The 20,421-nt window shown below is 54.2% G+C and overlaps 7 protein-coding genes across 7 annotated transcripts; 3 read left to right on the top strand and 4 right to left on the bottom strand.

Moving 5' to 3' along the window:
• Positions 1-214: 214 nt before the first annotated feature.
• CABS01_11873 (V-SNARE) lies at positions 215-1,915 on the bottom strand (the record flags this gene model as incomplete). Its single annotated transcript, XM_060545227.1, has 2 exons — positions 215-1,583; positions 1,683-1,915. 2 exons carry the CDS (start codon positions 1,913-1,915, stop codon positions 215-217), a joined length of 1,602 nt encoding a protein of 533 aa, XP_060397092.1.
• Positions 1,916-4,742: 2,827 nt separating this feature from the next.
• On the top strand, positions 4,743-5,211 carry CABS01_11872 (RNA polymerase II transcription subunit 31 mediator; the record flags this gene model as incomplete). The annotated part of the gene is made up of 2 exons (XM_060545226.1): positions 4,743-4,832; positions 4,936-5,211. 2 exons carry the CDS (start codon positions 4,743-4,745, stop codon positions 5,209-5,211), a joined length of 366 nt encoding a protein of 121 aa, XP_060397091.1.
• Positions 5,212-5,713: 502 nt separating this feature from the next.
• On the bottom strand, positions 5,714-6,189 carry CABS01_11871 (transcription factor S-II; the record flags this gene model as incomplete). The annotated part of the gene is made up of 3 exons (XM_060545225.1): positions 5,714-5,749; positions 5,810-6,096; positions 6,180-6,189. 3 exons carry the CDS (start codon positions 6,187-6,189, stop codon positions 5,714-5,716), a joined length of 333 nt encoding a protein of 110 aa, XP_060397090.1.
• A 1,203-nt stretch (positions 6,190-7,392) lies between these two features.
• CABS01_11870 (ankyrin repeat protein) lies at positions 7,393-8,336 on the top strand (the record flags this gene model as incomplete). Its single annotated transcript, XM_060545224.1, has 3 exons — positions 7,393-7,419; positions 7,502-7,673; positions 7,807-8,336. 3 exons carry the CDS (start codon positions 7,393-7,395, stop codon positions 8,334-8,336), a joined length of 729 nt encoding a protein of 242 aa, XP_060397089.1.
• Positions 8,337-9,495: 1,159 nt separating this feature from the next.
• CABS01_11869 (thaumatin family protein) lies at positions 9,496-10,791 on the bottom strand (the record flags this gene model as incomplete). Its single annotated transcript, XM_060545223.1, has 2 exons — positions 9,496-10,293; positions 10,342-10,791. 2 exons carry the CDS (start codon positions 10,789-10,791, stop codon positions 9,496-9,498), a joined length of 1,248 nt encoding a protein of 415 aa, XP_060397088.1.
• Positions 10,792-12,742: 1,951 nt separating this feature from the next.
• On the bottom strand, positions 12,743-15,213 carry CABS01_11868 (uncharacterized protein; the record flags this gene model as incomplete). The annotated part of the gene is made up of 4 exons (XM_060545222.1): positions 12,743-12,942; positions 12,995-14,366; positions 14,454-14,558; positions 14,623-15,213. 4 exons carry the CDS (start codon positions 15,211-15,213, stop codon positions 12,743-12,745), a joined length of 2,268 nt encoding a protein of 755 aa, XP_060397087.1.
• A 2,142-nt stretch (positions 15,214-17,355) lies between these two features.
• Positions 17,356-18,180, top strand: CABS01_11867 (uncharacterized protein; the record flags this gene model as incomplete). The annotated part of the gene is made up of 2 exons (XM_060545221.1): positions 17,356-17,373; positions 17,920-18,180. The coding sequence occupies 2 exons, from the start codon at positions 17,356-17,358 to the stop codon at positions 18,178-18,180; spliced, it is 279 nt and encodes a 92-aa protein (XP_060397086.1).
• Between the last annotated feature and the right edge of the window lie 2,241 nt (positions 18,181-20,421).

Below are 20,421 nucleotides of genomic sequence, written 5' to 3'. Positions count from 1 at the left end.
GAGCGGTATGAATAGTCGAATTTGTATTACGCCTCTTCAAAGGCTAATGGTCTGCGCCATTGTGTTTTTATTGTATTGGTATCATAGGCTAGCACGTTACCCCTGAGCCCTCGCGAGCCAGCAAATTTGAGTCCCTTTTTGATAAGAGTTCCCTCTAGAGCCCTTCTCTATCCGTTGTCCTCCTATCTTTCTCAAAGTTCATGCTTGAATTTGCTTACATACCTGTAAAAGGATCTCTGAACTCAAGCAAATCGCGCTGCCCATAAAACTCACCGGCAACAGTCAGAATCATGTTAAGCGTAGCCCGCATGTTCATCCGCGCCCGCAGCTGGTCCGAAGCCTCACCATCGCCCTCGCCGTCGTGGGCAGCCTCCTCCACGATGGGTTCTTCTGATGGTGCCTCGGATGGCGCATCCTCGACGGCCGCCGCAGTGTCTATCTGGGCGAGGAGTCGAGCGCGTGCTTCCTCGAGCGTTTCGGCCGGCGGCTGCTCGTCTTCCGCAACCTCGCCTTCGTCGATCTCGCCGTCTTCGGAGACGTCCATTGGCTCCGACTTTTGGTCTTCGTCGATTTCTCCGTCCTCGACTTCGCCGCCGCCAACAGGGTCTTTGGGTATCGCAACATTCTCTTGATGCTTCAACCCCTCGGCCAGGACGCCGGAATTTCCATCCGACGTCTCCGCCCCAGACGTCTCCCCGCTCCCCTCCCCATCCCTCTCATCAACCTCCATCTCCCCCAACGCCTCTTCATCATCAGAACTCTCATCAACAGCATCATTCACCCCCAAATCCATGCCCTCCCCCTCCAAAGCATCCCTCAACGCAGCCATATCCGCCAGACTCTGCATCATCAGCACCGCCCGCCTCCCCAGATCCCTCACCCACCCGACCTCGACGTGGTTCATCTCCCCGCGCTCCGGTAACCGCGCAAGCAGAGCCCACAGCCACCGGCTCGTGCGCTCCCTCATCTCGCTCCCGCGCCGGAGGAACGCGCCGCCGCCCAGCAGCACGCGGAGGACGCGCAGCACGCCTTCTTTGTCCATGGAGGCGAGTTGTGCCGGGAGAGGGTCCGCATCGCGGAGGCGGTTGGACCAGGTTTTGTAGGTTGCCGATTTGGGCGCGAAGGCGCCGACGCGGAAGTCGTGGGGGGAGCCTGGGTGCAGGGCGGCGACGGCGGAGGCGGGTGGCGTGGCGTGGAGGAGTCTGCGGAGGCGTTTGAAGCGGGTGAGTATGGCGGCGAAGTAGGCTTCGCGGACGGCGGACTCGGAGTCGGCGCCGGCGTCTGGGTATTGGTCTTCGGCGTCGTCGATACCTTCGTTGCCGGGCCACTCGCCTTCCTCTGCTTCGTCGTTGTCGTGGGTCGCGTGGGGTTTGCCCCAGTTGTCGGGTCGTGCTGTGTATGCGCCGTCGGCGTAGTATCCCCTAAAGTCGCCCTCGCCTGTGGTGTAGATGTCGTGATCACCTTCCTCCGCTTCGTAGGCATCGTCCACGTCGCCGTCATCGTACTGGAGCTCTTTCGGTAGTTGCGGGCCGATCGGGACCTTTGGTGCCACAAGGAGGTGCGGTATACCGTTTGCTTGTGTCCTATAATACTCACCATATCAGCATCAACCCGCGCTACTTCAAAGACCAGTTCAGCACATGGGAAAGAAGATAGCCTAGTGAAAAGGGGGCATTTCTTACCTCACTGACTTGAGATACGCCATGGCATCTCCATCATCCTCAAAATCCAGCTCCGGATCCACCGGTACCGTCGTCGAGCCCGTGGCAGATGAGAAGACGTATTTCTGTCCCCACGTCGGATCGATGTGAGCATTTTGGTGGTCGCGCGCCTTGTTGTTCTTGTTGCGTTTGGACGCGGGCTGCTGCGCGCCTTCGTTGCCCTCGGAGGCTTCGTAGCTGCGTTTCGAGGCCATGCTTGTGGGTATCTTGGAGTTTTCTGCCGCTGGGCCCAGGAGGTGGTCTGGGAAGGGCAAAGAAAAAGTTGGCGATTCTTGTGCAGTGCTGGCGTTTGCAAGAGGTTGACGGTCCTGGTCGCGAAATTTCCCCCTGGTTGGAGCTTCTGCCTCCCGGCGCTGATCCCCAACTTTTCAGTGGAGAAATGTCTTTATTTTGTGGGGCTTCGTCGCCGGGCTAAAGCCGCCCGACTAGCTTCGGGATAATGAAGCTTTTGCGACATGTCTTGAGAGCAACAATCACTATTGTATGCCATGTGTTGACAAGCACCAGATTCCAGGACATAGTATGCTAGCTCCGCTTATGCATTGACGGTAGACTAGATCTGAGCATCAATAAGAAATGGATTCTGAGGTCTGAAAAGCAATTATTCCTACTTGAATACATGTTTTTGATTTCACGTCATTAAGTGACACACTCGAAAAACAATAACAAGTTGGACACCTGCTTGCGAGGGTGAAGTCAATGAAGATAGTCCGCTCATTACCGTGCCAATAGCTATCATGTTCTTGTAGTTTTGATTTCGAAAAGGCAAGAGAAACAAAAATAGAAGGGTTCAACAAAAGGGCGTATATCTAGAATTTAAAGGGAACAACCGCTCCTTTCAAGACCACCGTTGTCTGGGTCTATGGCATGCGACTCCCACCATATGTTATCCAAGCAGGTGTCATAACACACGTAAATTATCAGAGTTGAGGTGGTCAGTCTTGATTTCTCATGAGGTAGCCTGAATAATACCACACGCATATGAAATCGACGCTCAGCTTTAGGTTTCCCATTCAACCACACGGGTATCAACTGCCTCGCTCCTTCCCATCGCAACAGCTCTCCTTCCCTGGCCTGAAGTATCTACCTAACGTACTTAAGGGGTCTACTCACCATTCCTGTCACCAGCACAGCAGCACCCGTCTAGGTCGGCGAGGTCAGGCCAAACTGTGTGCGAGGTGGTCGAGTGGGTAAATAAAGGAATACTCCAATGAAGCTAGAGTCTGGGTTGACTGAGGGGCGCGCTGTTCGATTCCGGGCAGGGGAGCGAGTTATAACGTCAGTATTACCTTTCCCTTTCTATCATTTTTGCAGAGTTTAAGCTTCTGTTCGTGAACTATTCCGTGTACTTAGGCACTGAGAGTGAGAGCAGTGGTGAGCCGGAGGAGGCTTCTTTTACTCACTTATTCGTCTATCCTCTCTGGAGGATCTAAGGCGGTCTTTCATGGTATAAGGTACAGTATGGTCTCAGCTTAGTTATCAAAGTGTCTTCATTCATCATAGAATTATTAGAACATCAGTAGCCTTGATCTCGCATAGTGGCATGCAGGTAACGCAACCCGTTATAGCTAGGCAGTCCGGGAACATGATAAGCTATGTAGGAAGACATACTTTGTGATTTGAGGGAGAGGGGTTCGCCTTTATTGGCTAGAGCGGTCTGGTCTAGCGAAATATCGGCGATGGGTATAGGCATAGACACTACCGAAGGTGCACGTCTCGTGGGATCTGATCGTATGAACTATGACTAGTTTTTCTTGAGAAAGGTGTTGCAGTCTCTACCTTCTAGAAGCCAGTCAAGTCCATACGGCTAGTTTGGATGTTTGATGCGTATCAGTGCTACTTTACTGACTGCATCAGTCAAAAGTGAGGACGCAAAGAAGTTGAACCGCCAAAGGGGCTATTCGGAGCATCCACCCGGAGATGTATTGATTCACAATATCTATTGCAATAAGGTAGCGGTCGTCAGGTTGACAGACCCGTGCATCGCTGATACAATCCTATCATGAGCCTTGAATGTGAGCCAATGATACTCTAGCAATTCCGTTGCGTCGGGCCCCATGAGTTAAGCAAGCCGTAGGCTTATTGAATCCATGTTCAGGACGAGCTTTTGATATCCCTGTATGTTCACACTTGCTTTGCGTTTTTTCAAGTATATTCATCATATAATATACTTACGAAGCTTACGAGGAAGATTTTGAAGTCGACAACCTTCCGTTCTCGCATTCTCGCTGGCCGAGTCCCCCTCTCGGCACCTCAACAACCATTGAGTTCCAATGGAACCCCGACACAAAGGTTCTCGATTGGTTCGATTTGACCATAGAGAAGACAGTGCAGATCTCCCTCGAGCTGCAGCTTCGAGCTCGGATCCACGCTGATTATCTATCGGTGTAGATTTGTGTGACCATGTGCCATAGCTTGGCTTCATGGACAGTCTATGTGTTTCTCGGTGTTGCGAGGTATATCAGGCCGCTCAGTGTTCAAGCAGCCCTCAAAGATGAGGTTTTGTGAGAGAGGCCGGATAGGTCCAGGTCAACAGGACGGGTCACCGCTGCGCACGTTTTCTCCCAGCCAGCGACGAATTCATTGTGTTCTTCGTAGTAAGCTTCTTGTAAGTCAGCAGTGAGATGATCTACAGACTGCCAGGCCCCTTTCTCATTACCGCGACCCTCACCAAGAAATCTCCTTAGGGGCAGCATACCTTGGTGACCTGGAGAAACTATCAAGGAGCCTTACTTCTATTCCTACATTTGTAAATAAGCATGACTATCTTGCTCTGGAAAGTTTGGTCCAAGTCCTTTCTAAGCTTCGCTGCTAAAGGTTTGAGTTGACTTGAATGTATGTAAATCAAACCGGCAGCCCGCTCTGTCACTCCCAACCAGTCGTTGGAGGAGCTAGTGGACCCCTGTCCAAGCTCCAGATTCAGTCTCCACTTCAGTCCATGGACTCCAATCTACCTTGCATTAGATCCCCCGAACTTCACAATCGCATCCCTCCCAGGCACACACACCACCAGTTGCGACAATGGCGACAACAGTACCAGATCAACCGCCCCCTCCGCCCGACAATGAACCAGTCTACGGCGGCTATACGCGATTCGAAATCGAGCTCGAGGTATGCATTTACACGCTTCCTTCATCTCATCCCCCGTCGCAGGAATAGAAAGAGAATCGCACGACGATGAGCAAGTCTTACTAACCTCCTCGCGCGCGCGCAGTTCGTCCAATCACTCGCGAATCCCCTCTACCTAAACCACCTCGCGACCCAAAAACTCCTCACCCGCCCCGACTTCGTCGCCTACCTCGCCTACCTGCAGTACTGGACCCGCCCGCCGTACCTAAAGTACCTCATGTACCCCGGCCCGACGCTCAAGCACCTCGAGCTCCTGCAGCAGGAGCAATTCCGGCAGGACGTCATCAGTCCCGATCTCGTGCAGAGGCTGATGGACGACGGGATGCGGGCTGCGGTCGACTGGCACCGGAGCGATGCGTGAGGCTTTGGACGGAATGCGCCTTCAGAGTTTGGGAGTGTCACATGGGCACGCCATTGGTAATCACGCGATTGGTTCCTGTTCTTTTCATGGATTGGGACGACAAGCCTTGGGTGTCTGCGAGATTTGCCGCGAGCATACGGCTAGCATTAGAGACCATGGGATCGAGGAGCCAAGGACCGTTCGCGTTATGAGGCGAGCTGAGGCGGGGAGACGCGCGCGGGCCTTAAGCAGCATGACAGCAGACATATCACGAATTTAATGACCATGATAGGGCAGGGTCATAGGGAAGCGTCAGTCATATGATCAAGCAAGTCGTAGACAAAGACTCGCTTTGCGGAAGCGATCCACTAGGGAAAGCAGCCTCTGAACAAGTTTCCAAAACATAGAAACGCAGCTGCAGCGCGTTGCGTATAGCAGGACCAAACAAGAACAAATCCACACATCGTCCCCAACGCCTCGCAATGCCCAGTGAAAAATCCCAAAGCCTCCCTCTCGTCCAGCATCAGTTTTCTCTCCATCTGTTTCCGCACGACATGCACTGAACACACTCAGTCAGCATTCTGCCCTTTCGATAAGAGACCACGGCAAAAAAGCATACCTTGTAGAACGTAGTCATAGGCTCATCAGCACTGCGAATCTGGACCTGGAAGAAGGCGGCCTCCTCGCCGTTGCAGCCGTCCTTGGGGCACTGTGCGCGCGCCTTGTCGGCATTGTCCCACTCGCCCGGCCCGCCAAAGACGTCCTCGCGCTCCTTGCGCTCAAAGTCGCGGCGGGAGTAGATCGGTTCGGTGATGGCATGCTCAAAGGGGCAGGTTCGGCACTCGAGGCGGTTGCGCACGCCGGCGTAGGCGGAGACGGTGAGGATGTTGGCGCAGTTGGGGCAGACTGGGTTTTTGTTGTCTTGTTAGCGAAAAGCGCTTGATGGAAAGAGGAGGAGGGGTGGGGGCATGGGAGCTTTGGAGTCTTACAGAGCAACATCTTGGCGGTATGTGTGGTTTGCAACCAGGCAGCGGTCGTTTGTGCGAGCGATTGAATGGTCACGGAGGTATGGTTTGCTGCTTGGTGATGTGCTCAGCTCACCGCGAAATCGCTGCTCGGTGTGATTGTCCTGGAAAATTCAGCGGGCCTCGAATGTGACGGTGGGGGACGAAGCCGCCGTTCACCAGCCAGGGAACAGTCACCAGCGACCAGCGTCATGTAGGGGGGGTGAAAACGGTAAAGGAGTCCATCCCGCCGGAAACCGGCCGCAATAATGTTCCGTGCCCCTCCAAGAGGCACCCGTTCTCACCCCGCCATACCCGTCCCGTCCGTCCAGCTGAAGTGCAAATAGCGGGGTTGGCGGACTGTTTCCAGGATTGCTAGCCCTTTGTTCGTTGTAAGCGCTGCAACAAGCTGCTGCTGAGAAGGTTTACCTTACTGGGCCACCTAGCAAGTAACTGGACGTATTCGGAGAGACGGGAAGTGCCTTGGGCGCCTTTCACGGTACCTAAGGTGCTAAATTAGGACCTTCTGTTCTGGATCAGGGGTTTGGCGATCACTGCCACCTCCTTGACACCACAAACCTGGAAACTGCCGCGTAGCCTCTCAGCCCCACGAGCCTTTGCATAGGTACTGTGTAGAAAGGAAGTTTGGGTACCTACGTAGCTGCATCTCACCTCATCTGAAAGCCAAACGGAGCCCAAAGTTCAAGTGACGACTCGCAACATCTCCCCGAACCCAGATCTACCTCACAGCGCGATCGGACGTTGCGCGACTCACCTTCTTCCTCTTTCATCTACTGTGCAGTATTCTTCTCCCGCAACCTCATACATTCACCGCCCTGGACGAGCCCTTCGTACCTGGCCTATCGCCCCTCACCTTTCCCCCCACGATAACGCACCTGGAGAAAAGAACGACCACCAGAGCACCACTACATACTTTTTACCCCTCACCGTCCTTTCTACCTCAACTCCTTCCCGCCGTGACCTCCGATCCACGAACCCCACCAAAAGCGACGTCTCCCCGACCCAGCACGGAAGGCCAATTCGAAACACCACCTTCCTTACCCAGCACAGCACAGCACGGCAACAGCAAACCCTCGTCATTTCCCCTTCGTCCCCGAGAACGCCTCCATCCCCACGATAGCCTCGTCGTGAACAAAACCGCACACCCACACCCACACACATACACAAATCCACAACCATGGCAGGGGATCACGAGGAGCACGAGGTTCGTTCGCCCACTTCTCCGCCACACCGAAACATTCCTCTCGTAAGAAATGTAAAGCAAAGAGCTGACACGATACCTGCAGGGCGCCTCCGTCAAGGAACTCCTCATCGAGGCCGCGCGGCGCGACAACACTGAACTCTTCAACGACGTCATCGCCGGCATCAAGGACGAGAATGAGCTCTCCCGCATCCTCAACGAGACCACCACCGTCATGGGAAACCACCTCTACCACGAAGCTGCCTCCCGAGGAAACTGTACGTCTTGCCATCACGCACTTCATCTCGACACTCGAAACTTCCCTCAACACCGCCGACTTTCGTCCTCTCTCACACCATCCCCCTCATAACTATATAAAGGCAGAATGCTAATTCTAATACCCTCCCACAGACGACATAATCGACCTCCTCCTCGACCAACCAAACTTTGAATGCGACCCCATCAACCGCCAAGAAGGCGACACACCCCTCCACAGCGCCATCCGCTGGATCAACAACGAATCCCAAGCCAACCGCGAATTCGGCAATGCCCTCGTCGACATGATGCTCGAAGCCGGCTCCAGCCCACGCATCAAGAACAAGGGCGGCCTCACCCCCCTCCAGCTCGTCGACCCCCGCAACCCGGCCCTCCGCGAACTCATCCAGAAGCACGAGTACGCCTCGCTCAACGCGGGCGACTTTATCAACGTGGACTCTTCGTCCGCGGGCAAGAAGAGCAAGAGCGGTGCGAGTGGTGCGCCGCCGGCGTCGGCGCCCCCTGGTGCGCCTCCTGCGATTCCTAATTCTGCTGCGCCGCCTGTGCCTGCGGGGTACGCCCACGACGAGGAGAGTGACGATGATGCCGAGTTTAGTGGTAGTGATGACGAGGAGAGGGCCGAGTGGGATCGGAGACGGAGGGAGCGTGCCGCGCGCAAGGGCTGAAGTCTTATGGTTGTAAGGGCGTTTTGATGACCTCACGGTGAAAGGCAGAGAAGAGGGAGGACTTTGCAGATTTCGAGCACAAGTTGGTTGCCCTTTTTTTCGCCGGTACATCTGTTCCATGTCAACCCCTCGCCTCTTCCCAACAACCCCTTCGCATTAGATGACGGGGGGTAGGAAGAGGCGAGGGTCAAGACACGTACAAAAAACAACACGGCAGTACGGAGTACGGAGAGAGAGACGAGAAGGAAAGAGGCGATGTAGGAAGGAAAGAGAAAGAAAAGAATTTCACAACTGTTAGACTTTTTTTCCAGTGTCACGATTCATGGGTCAAGGTGTTTTTCTTTTGGGGGGGGGGGGGGGGGGGCGGCTTTCATCTCACGAGAAAGACAGAAAACAGAAAAACACGTCACAAGTACCATGAGATGGAGAGGTGGAGCGAGATGAGGATAGATAAACAGAGTCGGGAACATTGAGCCGAGTTTTTTTCGAGGTACATTATTGCAATCCAAATTTCCCAGTAGTTGTCAAGTCAAGGTGTTCCCGTTCAGGCGTAGAGCATGATGGATTTATGCCTACTTTTGATCTATCTAAGCAAAAAGTCCTTCTGAGCTGAGAGCATACCTGGTAACGATATATGCACAAACTACCCCGACTCCGAGGCGGCGGATCTCGTCTCCGTCGGTTCCCTTCCGAAAGGTTAAAACTCTCCGCTTGTCGCACACAACTACCGGTAACTGAGCTTGCAAGTAAGCTTCGGTAAACGTTTGTTTCCTCAATGATTAGAAACCTGGTTACGATCTTGTGGTCCTCATTCGGAACGCATAGGATGACGGCGGCTTCTCATGGTCGCCCCATTCATGAAAAGCACAGTCTCTACAAGGTATGAAGTGTATTGTATTTATCATGGGTATAAGTCTTCTAGGTACTCGAAAGGAAGGTTGTGGTTGTAGTGTCTTCTGGCTCACATTGTTGAGCCTCTGTATCATCGTCTTGCGCCATGCATCTATCGTCCATGCCTCGTACAGTCATTCCAGGGTATCCCAATGCCAAAAAAGCCCCAAACTTGCAAAGAAGCACGGCAGATTGCGTGGGTCCAGCCCCGTCGTGCTTATTCCAGAGAAAGCAAAAAAAAAAAAAAAAGCAAACAACCCCAAGGCATCTACCAACCCAACAGCATGGCAGCGGTTGTAGCCGCCGCACAGATGGCCCACAGAGACGACGAGGCCAGGCCTGGAGCAGCGTTCTTTTCGCTCTCAGACTCTATGTAGGATTGATTCTTAACCAGGTCCAGGTTCTTCTGGCTCAGGAACCCGGCGCTCGCGAGCTCGAACAGCTGCGGTCCCATGGTCCGGAGAATGTTAGTGCTCCTTCCAGCGGGGCAGAAGACAACCTCCCAGCCGCCGCCTGATGGGATGATGAAGGTCGAGGTTTGGTCGTCAAAGGCGAAGCTGTATGCGTCGGGGCACAGGGCCTTGGCGTGTCTGGAGTACAAGCCTGGCTTGCACTTATTGGGGTCATGCCATTTGCCTATACAGCAGTCGTGATCCGAGTTCGTGGCCGCGCATTGGCTCTTGCACGGGCTGAAGGTCGGACGCTGGATATTGTCATCGGGATAGGGATAGACACCGTCGCCGGGCTTGTCTGGCGGGTTGGAAAGCAGTGGCCATGGGCACCAGTCCTTGGAACTCTCGTTGGACTCAGTCGGTTCCCAAGGAACGGGGTATGTGCTGTTGGTGTAGACGGTGCCGCTTGCCGCGCGTTGTGACAGGAAGCCTGTCGTTGCGATGCAGGCACAGTTGGTCAGATTTGGCGGGATATAAGTGGTGTTCTCGGCGGGGATGTAGTTGATGCCCACAGGGATGTTGTAGCCATCGACTAGGGAGATATCGTAAAACGTTTGGCGTCCAGAGACACCGCCGGCCAAGTTGAACTCGGCGAGAGTTGCGGGAACAGCACCCTAGGTTAATTAGCCATCGTCTGTCGCGTTCGAGAGGGCGAGACTTACACTGAATTCACAGTCAAGCTTTCCAAAGCAATCACCCGTCTCGCAGCCTGCCGACTCTCCATTGACGGTACAATTGGTTCTCCCCCAAGCGCGGCCTTGCCAAGTTGGCCCAACCCACATGTCTCGACTGTCACCCGAGGCAAGCTCGAAACCACCGATTCCAGGACCGACGCCATGCTGCGTTGTGATGCCGGGCCAGATCGTGTCAGGACATGAGTTGGTGACCTTCAAGGGGATTCTCCCATTCCAGTCCTCGGGTGGGCCTCGTCTGGCGGGGTTGTACCGCTTGTTCAGTTGAAGGTAGTCGGTCTTGTAGTTGGGGTGATAGCTTGGGAACACGATTGCGTTGGCTGCTGGTAGCTGCGAGGATATGGCCAGCGCGAAGAAGAGGCTCTGGCTTGTCCTCGAAGGTCGCTTGTCGCCTCTTCTCGAAGACGACGAAGGTCTCATGGTTTCGTAGGCCGGCCTTCTCTGACAAGTCTTTGGTATAGCCCAAGAGAAATAGCAAAACCGAGAGTGATGACAAGTCGTGTAATTCGTCGACTTAAAAGGGTCCAATGTAATTTTACGCTGGGATGCTGTGACAATTCATGATTCAGAAGGATCCAAGCTTCCGCGGTACTCGAACGACGATCTGGAGGTAGATATAATGACCGCCAGCACCCAACGATGTTGAGCAATCAGACGCCCACCAATAGACTGCGACGGACCTGCGCCGAGTGACGTACGGGAGCGTCGACGTGAGAGCGAATGAGCAAAAGCAAGGGGCGGCGGGATATGCCCAGAGGTGAGATCGGCCTGGCTGATCCAGGGGCCAATTCCTGATTATCCCTGCACGCGCGATGTAGCGTCAGAGTTCGACCAGGTGGGAGACGCAGGTTGGTTGGATGGGCACGGAAGGGTGGAACAGGAACTGGTTCGTAGGGCAGGGAAAGGAAAAGTAGGTTATTTTCTTTCGCGCTTAATAGACAAGCGTTATCTGGCACTAATGATGCAGAAAGGGACCGTCGTCAAGTTTTGTAGGAGGGTACGACGTAGAGGTTTTCGTGGCATACGATAGCCTCGAGTGACCCGAGGTTGATGAGATGTCGAAGTTCAAGAAGAGAGAAGAACACACCATCGCATAATGACATTACCTCCTGAACTACAGTACTTTACTTGCTGTATTCGCCGCATACTTACCTTGTCAACTGAGGGGGCATTGGCTCGTCCCATTTACCTGCTGCCACTGTCGGTTGTCGAAAGGTGCAAGATGCAGGGCCCGACCTTGGGTCGAACTTCCCAGCGGTTCATGTTCAGACGATGACGCAGGAGCAACTGGCTGCCCGGTTTCCCGCTGGCACTGACCAGGGTTGATCTGGTCTACTTCGGCTCGGTAGTGACCAGGGCCTTCCTTGCTTGGCTCTTGCTCCCCCGCGCCGTTGACCAACTGGGCCAGTGGACGGAGCCTTCTCCAGTCTCCACACATTGAAGTTGCTGTGGCTGAGTCAGAGCATGTTATGACCGGTCAGCCTCTCAAGTAGTCTCTCGCTGTTCTCCCCTCAAAAATACATCAGGTCAGTCGCTGTCTTATCTTTCGGCATAGCCCCCACAACGTTGCTCTTGGCCATCATGAACTTGGTCATGAACCTTCGTCAAAATAGAGGACTTGGTCCCTCACAAGTAAGGATACAGGATTAGGGTGTGTTTTGATTCCGGAAACCGCTAGCCGGCATCCATGATCCTCCACTCCACGTGGCGCTCCCAGCTCGCAAAACACAATTCTTGGCAAGTCTTGTTCTGGTCGACCAAACAAAATTTGCTTAAGAGCTGGTTAGATAAATACCTACCTATAGCAAGTTCCCATGTATTGCGCAATTGCAGCCAAAAAAAAAAAATTGCAGAAGCTCAGATCCCTTCCCCCTTACGGAAGACCTTCAAAATCCAATAACTAAACCGGCTCAGGTCCAACCGTGTGTGAGTGTGAACTTTAGGTTCTGGGCAGTTGGAATGAAGGGTGATGGCTTCATCAGGCTTGGATACGACCTTTCCCCGGACTTGGGTGGATCTCCCTACAACCCCGTCAGGAAACTGTAGTCTTTTGAAAAAAAATCTTGATTTCTCCCAAGCGGGGAGTGTCGTGCGTCTACAACACTTGACAATAGGCCATAATCCTTCCGCGTCATAAAAACCTCCAAAATCCAATCCTCGTCTTCCAGTCATCTGTTCTGGGAGGTCTCTTCGTGATATGTACTCTCGGCCATTATCAGCCTCGGGGCTGTCCTTCTGGGCCCCATCACCTTTTCGAGGTATCATCCGAGTGTATGGAAACGAAATGCCCAATGCAAGCAAGCAAACATTATCAGTCTCTCGCTCTCCCCCCTCTCCCCTCCTCTCTTCCCTCTTTCTTCCGACACCGTCTTTACCTGAAGCGCGCTCTGCAGCGGCCCATGACCTCGCCTTGGCACACCAGCTCTGCGCTGAATTCGGATCCGTCGAGCGTCAGGTAAATGTCAAAGTAGACACGGTAAAATGTGCCCTGTGGTGTGTCCATTCTCTCAAAGTCCTTCTCTAGGTTCTTCCGCGACAGGTCCGAAGTCAGGGTGACAACTTCCTTGATGCCTGTGTCCGAGATTAGCAATGGTCAATTGTGAAAATCCATTATTGAACTTACGAGGATCCTTAGTATACTCAGGGCAAACATCATCATCGCAAGCGTACAGAATGTCCTCGTACATGAGCGTCGCACCTGGTGCAACTTGACGGAAGAACGAGACCTTGACAGGCTCGCCAATCTTGACCTTTTGACCCTTTTGCACAAAGATTTGACGGGTGAACTTGCAGCGGTCCTTGCCATCGAGGGATGGCACACGGTAGGCCTCGGGATGGTATCCTTCCTTAAAGGGCTGCAAGGTGGCCATGAGGTAGTGACGACGGGCAACACGGTGTGTGACGACGCGCTCGGTGATGCCGGCAGTAACAGCACCCTTGACGATAGCGGCCACTGAGTCCATGGGGCGGACGACCTTGGACTGGAACTGGGGAGGAACGTGAAGCTTGATCTGCTGGAAGAGGTACTCGGAGGCACCGAATCCACCAACGACGAGAATGTTTTGCAACGTCCGGTTCTGGGCCTGGATGGCAATGATCTGGTTTCTGACGAGCTCGAGAATGCGGTTAACAACGGGCTCGAAGCACTGCAGAATCTCCTCGTTGGTGAACGTCATGTAGCCCTCCTCGATGCCGGCCTCGGGGAACTCGGCCTCGATACCAACGTCGACAGCCCACTTCTGGCCGTTGTTGCGGAAATCGGCCTTGATACGGTTCTCAAAGTCCATGATGCACTTGGCGTACACGCGGCCGGCCGTCTTGGATCCGTCGGGGAGCTTCATCTTGCGAATCTTGGTGCGGAGGATGTTGCTGAAGTTGCGATTCAGCGCTGTTGAACCGCAAGAATCACCAGATCCTGCCGTGCACTCGGCAACGGTGAAGGGGTTCTCCTCCTCGACTTCGTACGCGATCAAATCGACAGTACCACCGCCACAATCGACAATCAGCACGGCGTCGTGGACCTTGAGGTTCAAGAGTCCCGTCTTGGAACAGAAAATAGCAGCAGCCTCGGGCTCGGAAACTAGCGTCAGCCGGTTGTCGTTTTCGTCTCTCAGGAAACCGGCCTGGATAGCAGCAGCTCTGGTGGCGGCCTTTCCTGCATCGTTCCAAATGGCAGGGACGGTGAGATAGTAACGAATGTTCCGCTCCTCACGGTTGAATACTTCACCGAGAGTCTTTTGCAGAGCCGAGCGCATAGCCTGGCGGAGCTTGAACAGATAGTCGGCCGCAACATCGATTTCGGACTTTCCAGGAGGCAGAGGAGGCAGGTTGATGGGGTCGATATATGTGTTGCCGGACAGCATGAGCTGCAGCTTGAACCACTCGACCTTTTGCACGCCGGGCTTTGGGTATCCAGTAGGGGCGAGGGCGTCGGCGATGTCGGGACCCCAGCCAACAACCTTCTGGTACTGATCGTAGTAGAGAACCGTGGGGATCTAGAGAGACAAAAGAGCGTCAGCAAAGTACAAGAGCAAAACGCATCACGCTTTGTCTATGTCTGGGGACCCCTAAGTTCTTCCTACCTTTTGCTTCGTGTATGAACCAGCGCCAGGCCATTCTGTTATAATGTCTTCCTTGGCTTCGTTGTTTGTCGCAAAAGCAAACGCCACACCGGAGAAAGTCGTACCCTGTGGGTCATGTCAGCAACGCGGCATATGACAAATATTGTCTTGATCCCAAGAGTCCACGTACGAAATCGATACCGACAATCAGCTGAGCCTTACTCCTGCTGTTGCCTTCCACCTCGGCCGCGCTGCCGCCTCGCTGGTACTGTGCCATGGGCCCACCTTGAGGAGGACCCGGGGGAGGATAGCCACCGCCGCCGCCGCCGCCGTACTGAGGAGGACCGCCCATGGGGTGTCCCTGACCGCCGATGGGAGGAAGCTGAGGGGGGTAACCGGCGACGGGAGCACCAGTGTTGATGGGAGGAGGACCGCCAACCATCTGCGAAGGCGGGGTGCGAGCCGGACCTTGACCCGTCATGGGGCTGGTGCGACCCATGGGAGGAGGACCGCCTTGAGGAAAGTTGGCCGAGTAGCTCGGAGGCCGGTTACCGGCGCCTGGGTGTTGATTCATGGGAGCGATTGAAGCGGAAGAGGTCGAGGCAATGGAGCCTGGGCGGACGGGAATCTGTTGCGGTATTTGAGGGGCACCGGAGGGGTGACCACCCTGAGGAGGAGGGGTCGGGCTTGGGGTTTGGTTCGGATCGGGTGTCTGGATACTAGCAGTTGACTTGCGTTTGCCGAAACCAAAGCCTTTCAGGCGGGAGTTGGAAAAGCTCATATGGGATTACTGAGTCGGGGAGGAGAAGAGGGAGAAAAGCGAGGGCCCAAGGTGGGCAGGACCAGCAGAGGGTATATCGATTTGGGTTGCAGGGCGTCGGCAGCCGTGCGGGTGCGGGCGTGTGGTGCGGTGCAGCAGAGCAGAGCAGAGCAGAGCAGCAGAGAGGAGCGGTGGTGGTGGTGGTAGTGGTGGTGGTGGTGGTGCTCTTGGTCGTACTCGAGTAATAATCGGCGGGATGATGGATTGGATGGCCTGGGCTTAGACTTTTAGGACTTGTTGCTGCGGCTGCTGGGCTTGGGCTTGGACTTTTGGGCTGGGGTGTCGGGGTTGGGGGGAGTGAAGAGGAGGAGGGGGAGGGGGTGGGTGGTGATTTTTTGGTAGTAGGCAGTGGTGGTCCGTCCCGGTCAACTTTCAAGTCAGACGCAGGTCAAGTCACGGTTCTTAGGTCAGCAGAGAAAAAGTCAAGAACCCTTTTTTAGGACTTGGCTAAGAGCCTTTTTCTGCAGGTCTGGGAAAGGGACCAGAAATGCTAGGACTCTTTCTCTCTCTCTCACACACAGCTGCTGGGCCTGCTGGGTCTGCTGCTGCTGCTGCTGCTGCTTGCTGCAACGGGGCTCAGAGCTTGACAGGACGAGAACGAAGACGAAAGACGGGAAGGCGAAGGGGGAGAAAAAAAAAGAAGTGGGAAGGAGTGAGAAAATAGAATGCGGTGCTTGCTGGGAATGGGGGGGTGGAGGGGGTGGAGCGTGCAGCGTGGGCCGTCCTTCGTGGACCGTGGACCACCGTGGGCGCTTGAATGAATCCGCCGTTTCTGGGATGATGCGGGTTGAGGTGTGCCGTACCTACTCCGTATAGAGCGGTGCGACGGAAGGAGCAGCAGCAACAGTAAGGTAGGTATTCGTAATGTAGTATAGCAGAGGGCACACGGCAATGGGCAGAGAGAAAGAAAGCGAAGGGGATTGATTGTGAGAGAGCGTGTGGGAGAGTGCGGGACCAGGTGAAGAGAGACTGCGTATGAGTGAATGCGAGCACATGTGAGAGGATTCAACAAGGTAAGGTAAGGTAAGTTCTGATGGACGACGGGGATGGTGAATTGGGTTGGTGGATTAAGATGGGAGCTCTTCTGTCTCTTTCTTTTGGCCAAGACGACGACAAGCAACAGGAGCAGGAGGACTTGCAATTGTGAGGCACCCGGGAAAGCAACAAAATGTAAGGTACGGATACAGGTGAATGAATACTTACGGATAGGTACCTTTTCAGCCCTTCGCTCGCTTACTCTGCCTTGGTGAGAAAGGAAAGCTGTCTGGCGTAGATGAGACCTTGATGTAGCTCAGGTGCGGGACGGTAAGCATGCGTTGCTTGCTGACGGTATATTGAAGAAGACGAAAACAAGGGTGCAAAGTGCTGCAGTGAAAGACGATGAGTTGAAAATGTCGAAGAAGGTGAGATTCGGAAGTCGGAAACGGTGACGATGAGCTGTGGATGAAGCAAGCAGGCAGGAAGGTGGGCTAGGCATGCAGAGGAGGGCGACGAGGGAAAGCGACCATGGGCGGTACGAGACGCTTCCTTCCTTCGTCGCTAGGTACCTAGGTAGAGACAACCTGAAGGAGAAAGAGGCTCACGCAAAGGTGGGCTGGGCGGCTGGACGCGGGGTCGGGTGTCCAGGTATGGAATCCGTAAGAGCAACACGAGCAGAAGGTAGCACACACTGGTGCACTAAGGTAAGGTGAGGTAAACAAGATGAAGCCACCATGAGAGGGAGAGAAGCCATAGCCTGCTGCTGTTCGTTGTGCTAGGTATTCAGCTTCTCTCTGGTCAAGGAATCAAGACCGATAGGCCAACCTGTTGAGGAGTACATTGTTTTGGTCTTATTCAAGGGTACTCGAGTATGGTCTTGGATATCCTGCCTGCCCATCTATCCGTACGGATACAAAAAGCTAGCTGTTTCTTAGTCCTTCTGCTGGCCAAATTGAATTGTCTCGTCTCGTTTCGTTCTGTTTTACGGTCTCGCTTTGCTTCAAAGGACCACCCCGTTTGCCCTCGCCCTCGCCCTCGCCCTCACACTTTCCTTGGTCCCAGCCCATGTTCCAACGAGTGCTTGCTTGCTTGCTGTCCTGTGCCCCCCGTTTTGGCCCATCCAACATGGAAGGAAACCTTGAGGTGAGGTGCGAAAGGAAGTCCTGTGCGATGACTGTCAACTGTGTACCTGGAGTGGGGAACCCTTCCGACGACACATGTCACTCTCTGCTGCCATCAACTGCGAAAGTGACATCGACCGGGATCCTCAGCCAGACGGTGGTCCGGCGATGCTATTGCTAAGGTACCCACGAATACTCCCGCCAGCCAGCTGATGGCACTAAAACGAGCTGCGGGTGCGCTAGGTGGAGGAACCCCCCCTCGGGTCGCTTTCTGGGCAGTGTAAGGCTGAGAGGGCGCCCAATGGCCCCAAATGCTGCCTCTGGATTGGACTGCGCCGGTTCAGACTGGCTGCAGAGCACTGGAGTCCCATGTGTACTTCCTAAGAGCTCACTTCGCAAGTGTGTAAGGAACAGACAAAGTACCGAGTTGGGCTCTGTGTGTACCTCCAACGTATCCATCCATGTACGACGAACATGTATTGCAGGACCTTCCCACCTCCAAGTGGTACAGAACACACACTACTTGCATCTCAGCACACAAAGCATCGTGCGATACCTAGCTGAATAGGATACCTTCCTTGGAGTGCTTGACTGGCCAGCTCTCGTCTCGTCTGCGGCTAGATCAGATCACCGACGGGTTTCGTCCCGTCTTCCGTCGCCGTTGTCAACGTCTGGGACCCGGGCGGAGGAGGGGGCCATAGCCATCTACACGAGGCATCTCGAGACTGGTTTCTCGCTGGTGTCCGTGTCAGAGACTCAAAGAACCCCAAAACATTGGACGACCTCTGTCGGGGTTTTTTGTCTGCCCATCCCCACCCCCGTAGAATGACAAGACATGACAAGGTTGACGGCGAAGCTCGAGCTGGATATCAATGTCTCAACCCCGGGCGGATACCTGCTGTACCCTGATGATGAAGGATGCAAGCGATCACACTGAAACGGCCCGTGGGAAGACCTGGCATCAAGGACAGTCAGTCGACCGCAATCTTGGTGCCTGCAAAGGAATAAACAATGAATTACCTTAGCCCTGCTGTTCCCGTTAGAGGTGTCTGACAGCTGACACGCTCTGACGAGCCAGCGCCAGCTGTTAGGGCAGGGAACATGCTGATGTGACTTTCGTGGAGAAAACTGGGGACGGGATTCCCGATGCGTGGTTGCGAATCTGCTAGGCGTTGGGAAATGGGACAACTAAGACAGGGTATGGACTTAATCGTCGGTCTGCGACGATACCTCGCTGCGGGGAGTTGGGACCCAGAAATCCGGCAACATCTATTCATGTTTGGCTGAGTCCTTTTGCAGGAACTCCAGGGCTTCAGGTGTCAACCATCGGATGTCTGTGGCGGCCAAAGTCAGTCAAGGACTTTATGGAAGCGTCATGGGGCACAGCTCGCCTTATCTGTATCTGTATAGGAACACGAGCACTATCAACGCCCAATGATCATAGTGCCATGGAACCTATGACGAGCAATGAGGGATTGTGTCTCTGGATACTGGCTCTTCGAACCCTGAGAATTATTGAGGGGCCTAGTAGAAACTAGAGAAGCAGACGAGCAAGGCGTCTCAGGGCCAGGATTCAATGGAAGGGATGTGTCTGACTGGACCTACATACCTACCTAGTGGTAGGATCGTAATGCAGGACTTTTGACGTAGGACTTTGGGAATTGAGTGTACTCCGTACGGGTACTCCATACGCAGCACCAAGTACCTCGAGGTACATGATGTGCCCTTGACGCCGGGGAGGCATCCGCACCTGCAGCTCGCCGTCTGTAAGACCTTGTCTGACCGGTAGCTTTTCCTTCGGGCTGGGTCATGACAACTCGGGAATCGGAGGCATCAGTTCAGAGATCGAAAAGTGCTGCCATTTTCTTTGCCAGTCTACTTCCCTTTCCTTGGTGAATCTGGCCCAGAAGCGCTCGAAGGTAAGGTACGTCGGATCAATCGCGAACCCACGGCTCTTTCCTTTGTCCTGGTAATCGTATCTGGGGAGGAACGTGGGGGTGGGTGGTGTAACTGTAACTAGGGGAAGCCTTAAGGTAGCCTACGGAAACCTACCGCGTAGATAGGCAAGCATCTCGCGTTTCCCCTCTCTTTCCTGGTCCTTCTTTCTCTTGTGGCTAAGGTATCCCGCCAGGTCAAGGAAGCAAGAAGTAAGGTAGGTAGGCACGTACGGTAAGGTAAGAAGGGACCTTGGGTTCGTCAGCACTTTAGAAGCTTGGGTTCCTGCCAATTTCCCTCCCGCCTTGCCAAATGGCAGGAAGTAAGAACATCGAAAGGCACCTTCCGTTACTAAGATAAGATAGATAGTCATTGCCATCCAAAGTCTTCCCTTGCCCTCGCCCTCCTTGTCCCTTTACACAGTATGTTCCTCACGGAAGCGCTCAAGATGTATGGCTGCACAGTGAACTGGGCTTTCAGTTTCCAACGAGACATTCGTGTTCGAATTCTCTAGATACGTCAGCATTCCGCTTAGCGCTCGACCTTACAGAATATTGATGCAGATGCAAGAGGCCTCACCCCTTCTTCGCTCTCGCTGCCAAAGAAGCAAAAAGCCTTGCTCACGTCAATCTTTTCCCGTCTCGAGAGCACCAGCTGGAAGACCGACCGATGCCGCAGCTGTACCTGCAATCCCATCCTCGTACGACTACCTGCGAGATACATCAAGACTTGAACCCGAGGACGCCATCTGCAGACAGTTGGGTGAGGGAGACCTCTCGTTCCGAGCCATGCCTCGTACCCTACTAACCCTACGCGAGATAATCTTGTTCCCACAATACCTCACTGAATGGAAACCAGCCGTCGCGAGGCGTAGCACAGCAGCCATGCTAAGCCCCGTGGTCGTGCAATAGGCCAGACAGGGAGCACCCCTACTTGCCGCCGTCCTCTGATCCAACTCAGCAAGCTCAGCCGCACAGCTTTTCAGGTTTAGCAGCTTTCCCCAAGCCGGCGCCGAAGCTTCCCTTCTATCCAGTGCGCCAGTCTTACTTTGGCCAGTCTTCAAGCCTCCATCACTTGGTGCGTGAACTCAAGAGCACCCTCAAAGTTTGATGCCGTTGGAGCATACAATCCTTGG

Source organism: Colletotrichum abscissum (assembly GCF_030869225.1).
Source record: "Colletotrichum abscissum strain IMI 504890 chromosome Unknown Scaffold_34.1, whole genome shotgun sequence".
In the NCBI taxonomy this organism is placed as follows: Eukaryota; Fungi; Ascomycota; class Sordariomycetes; order Glomerellales; family Glomerellaceae; genus Colletotrichum; species Colletotrichum abscissum.
The sequence above is the reverse complement of the archived record's forward strand: the minus strand, read 5'-3'. Positions and strand labels throughout refer to the sequence as shown.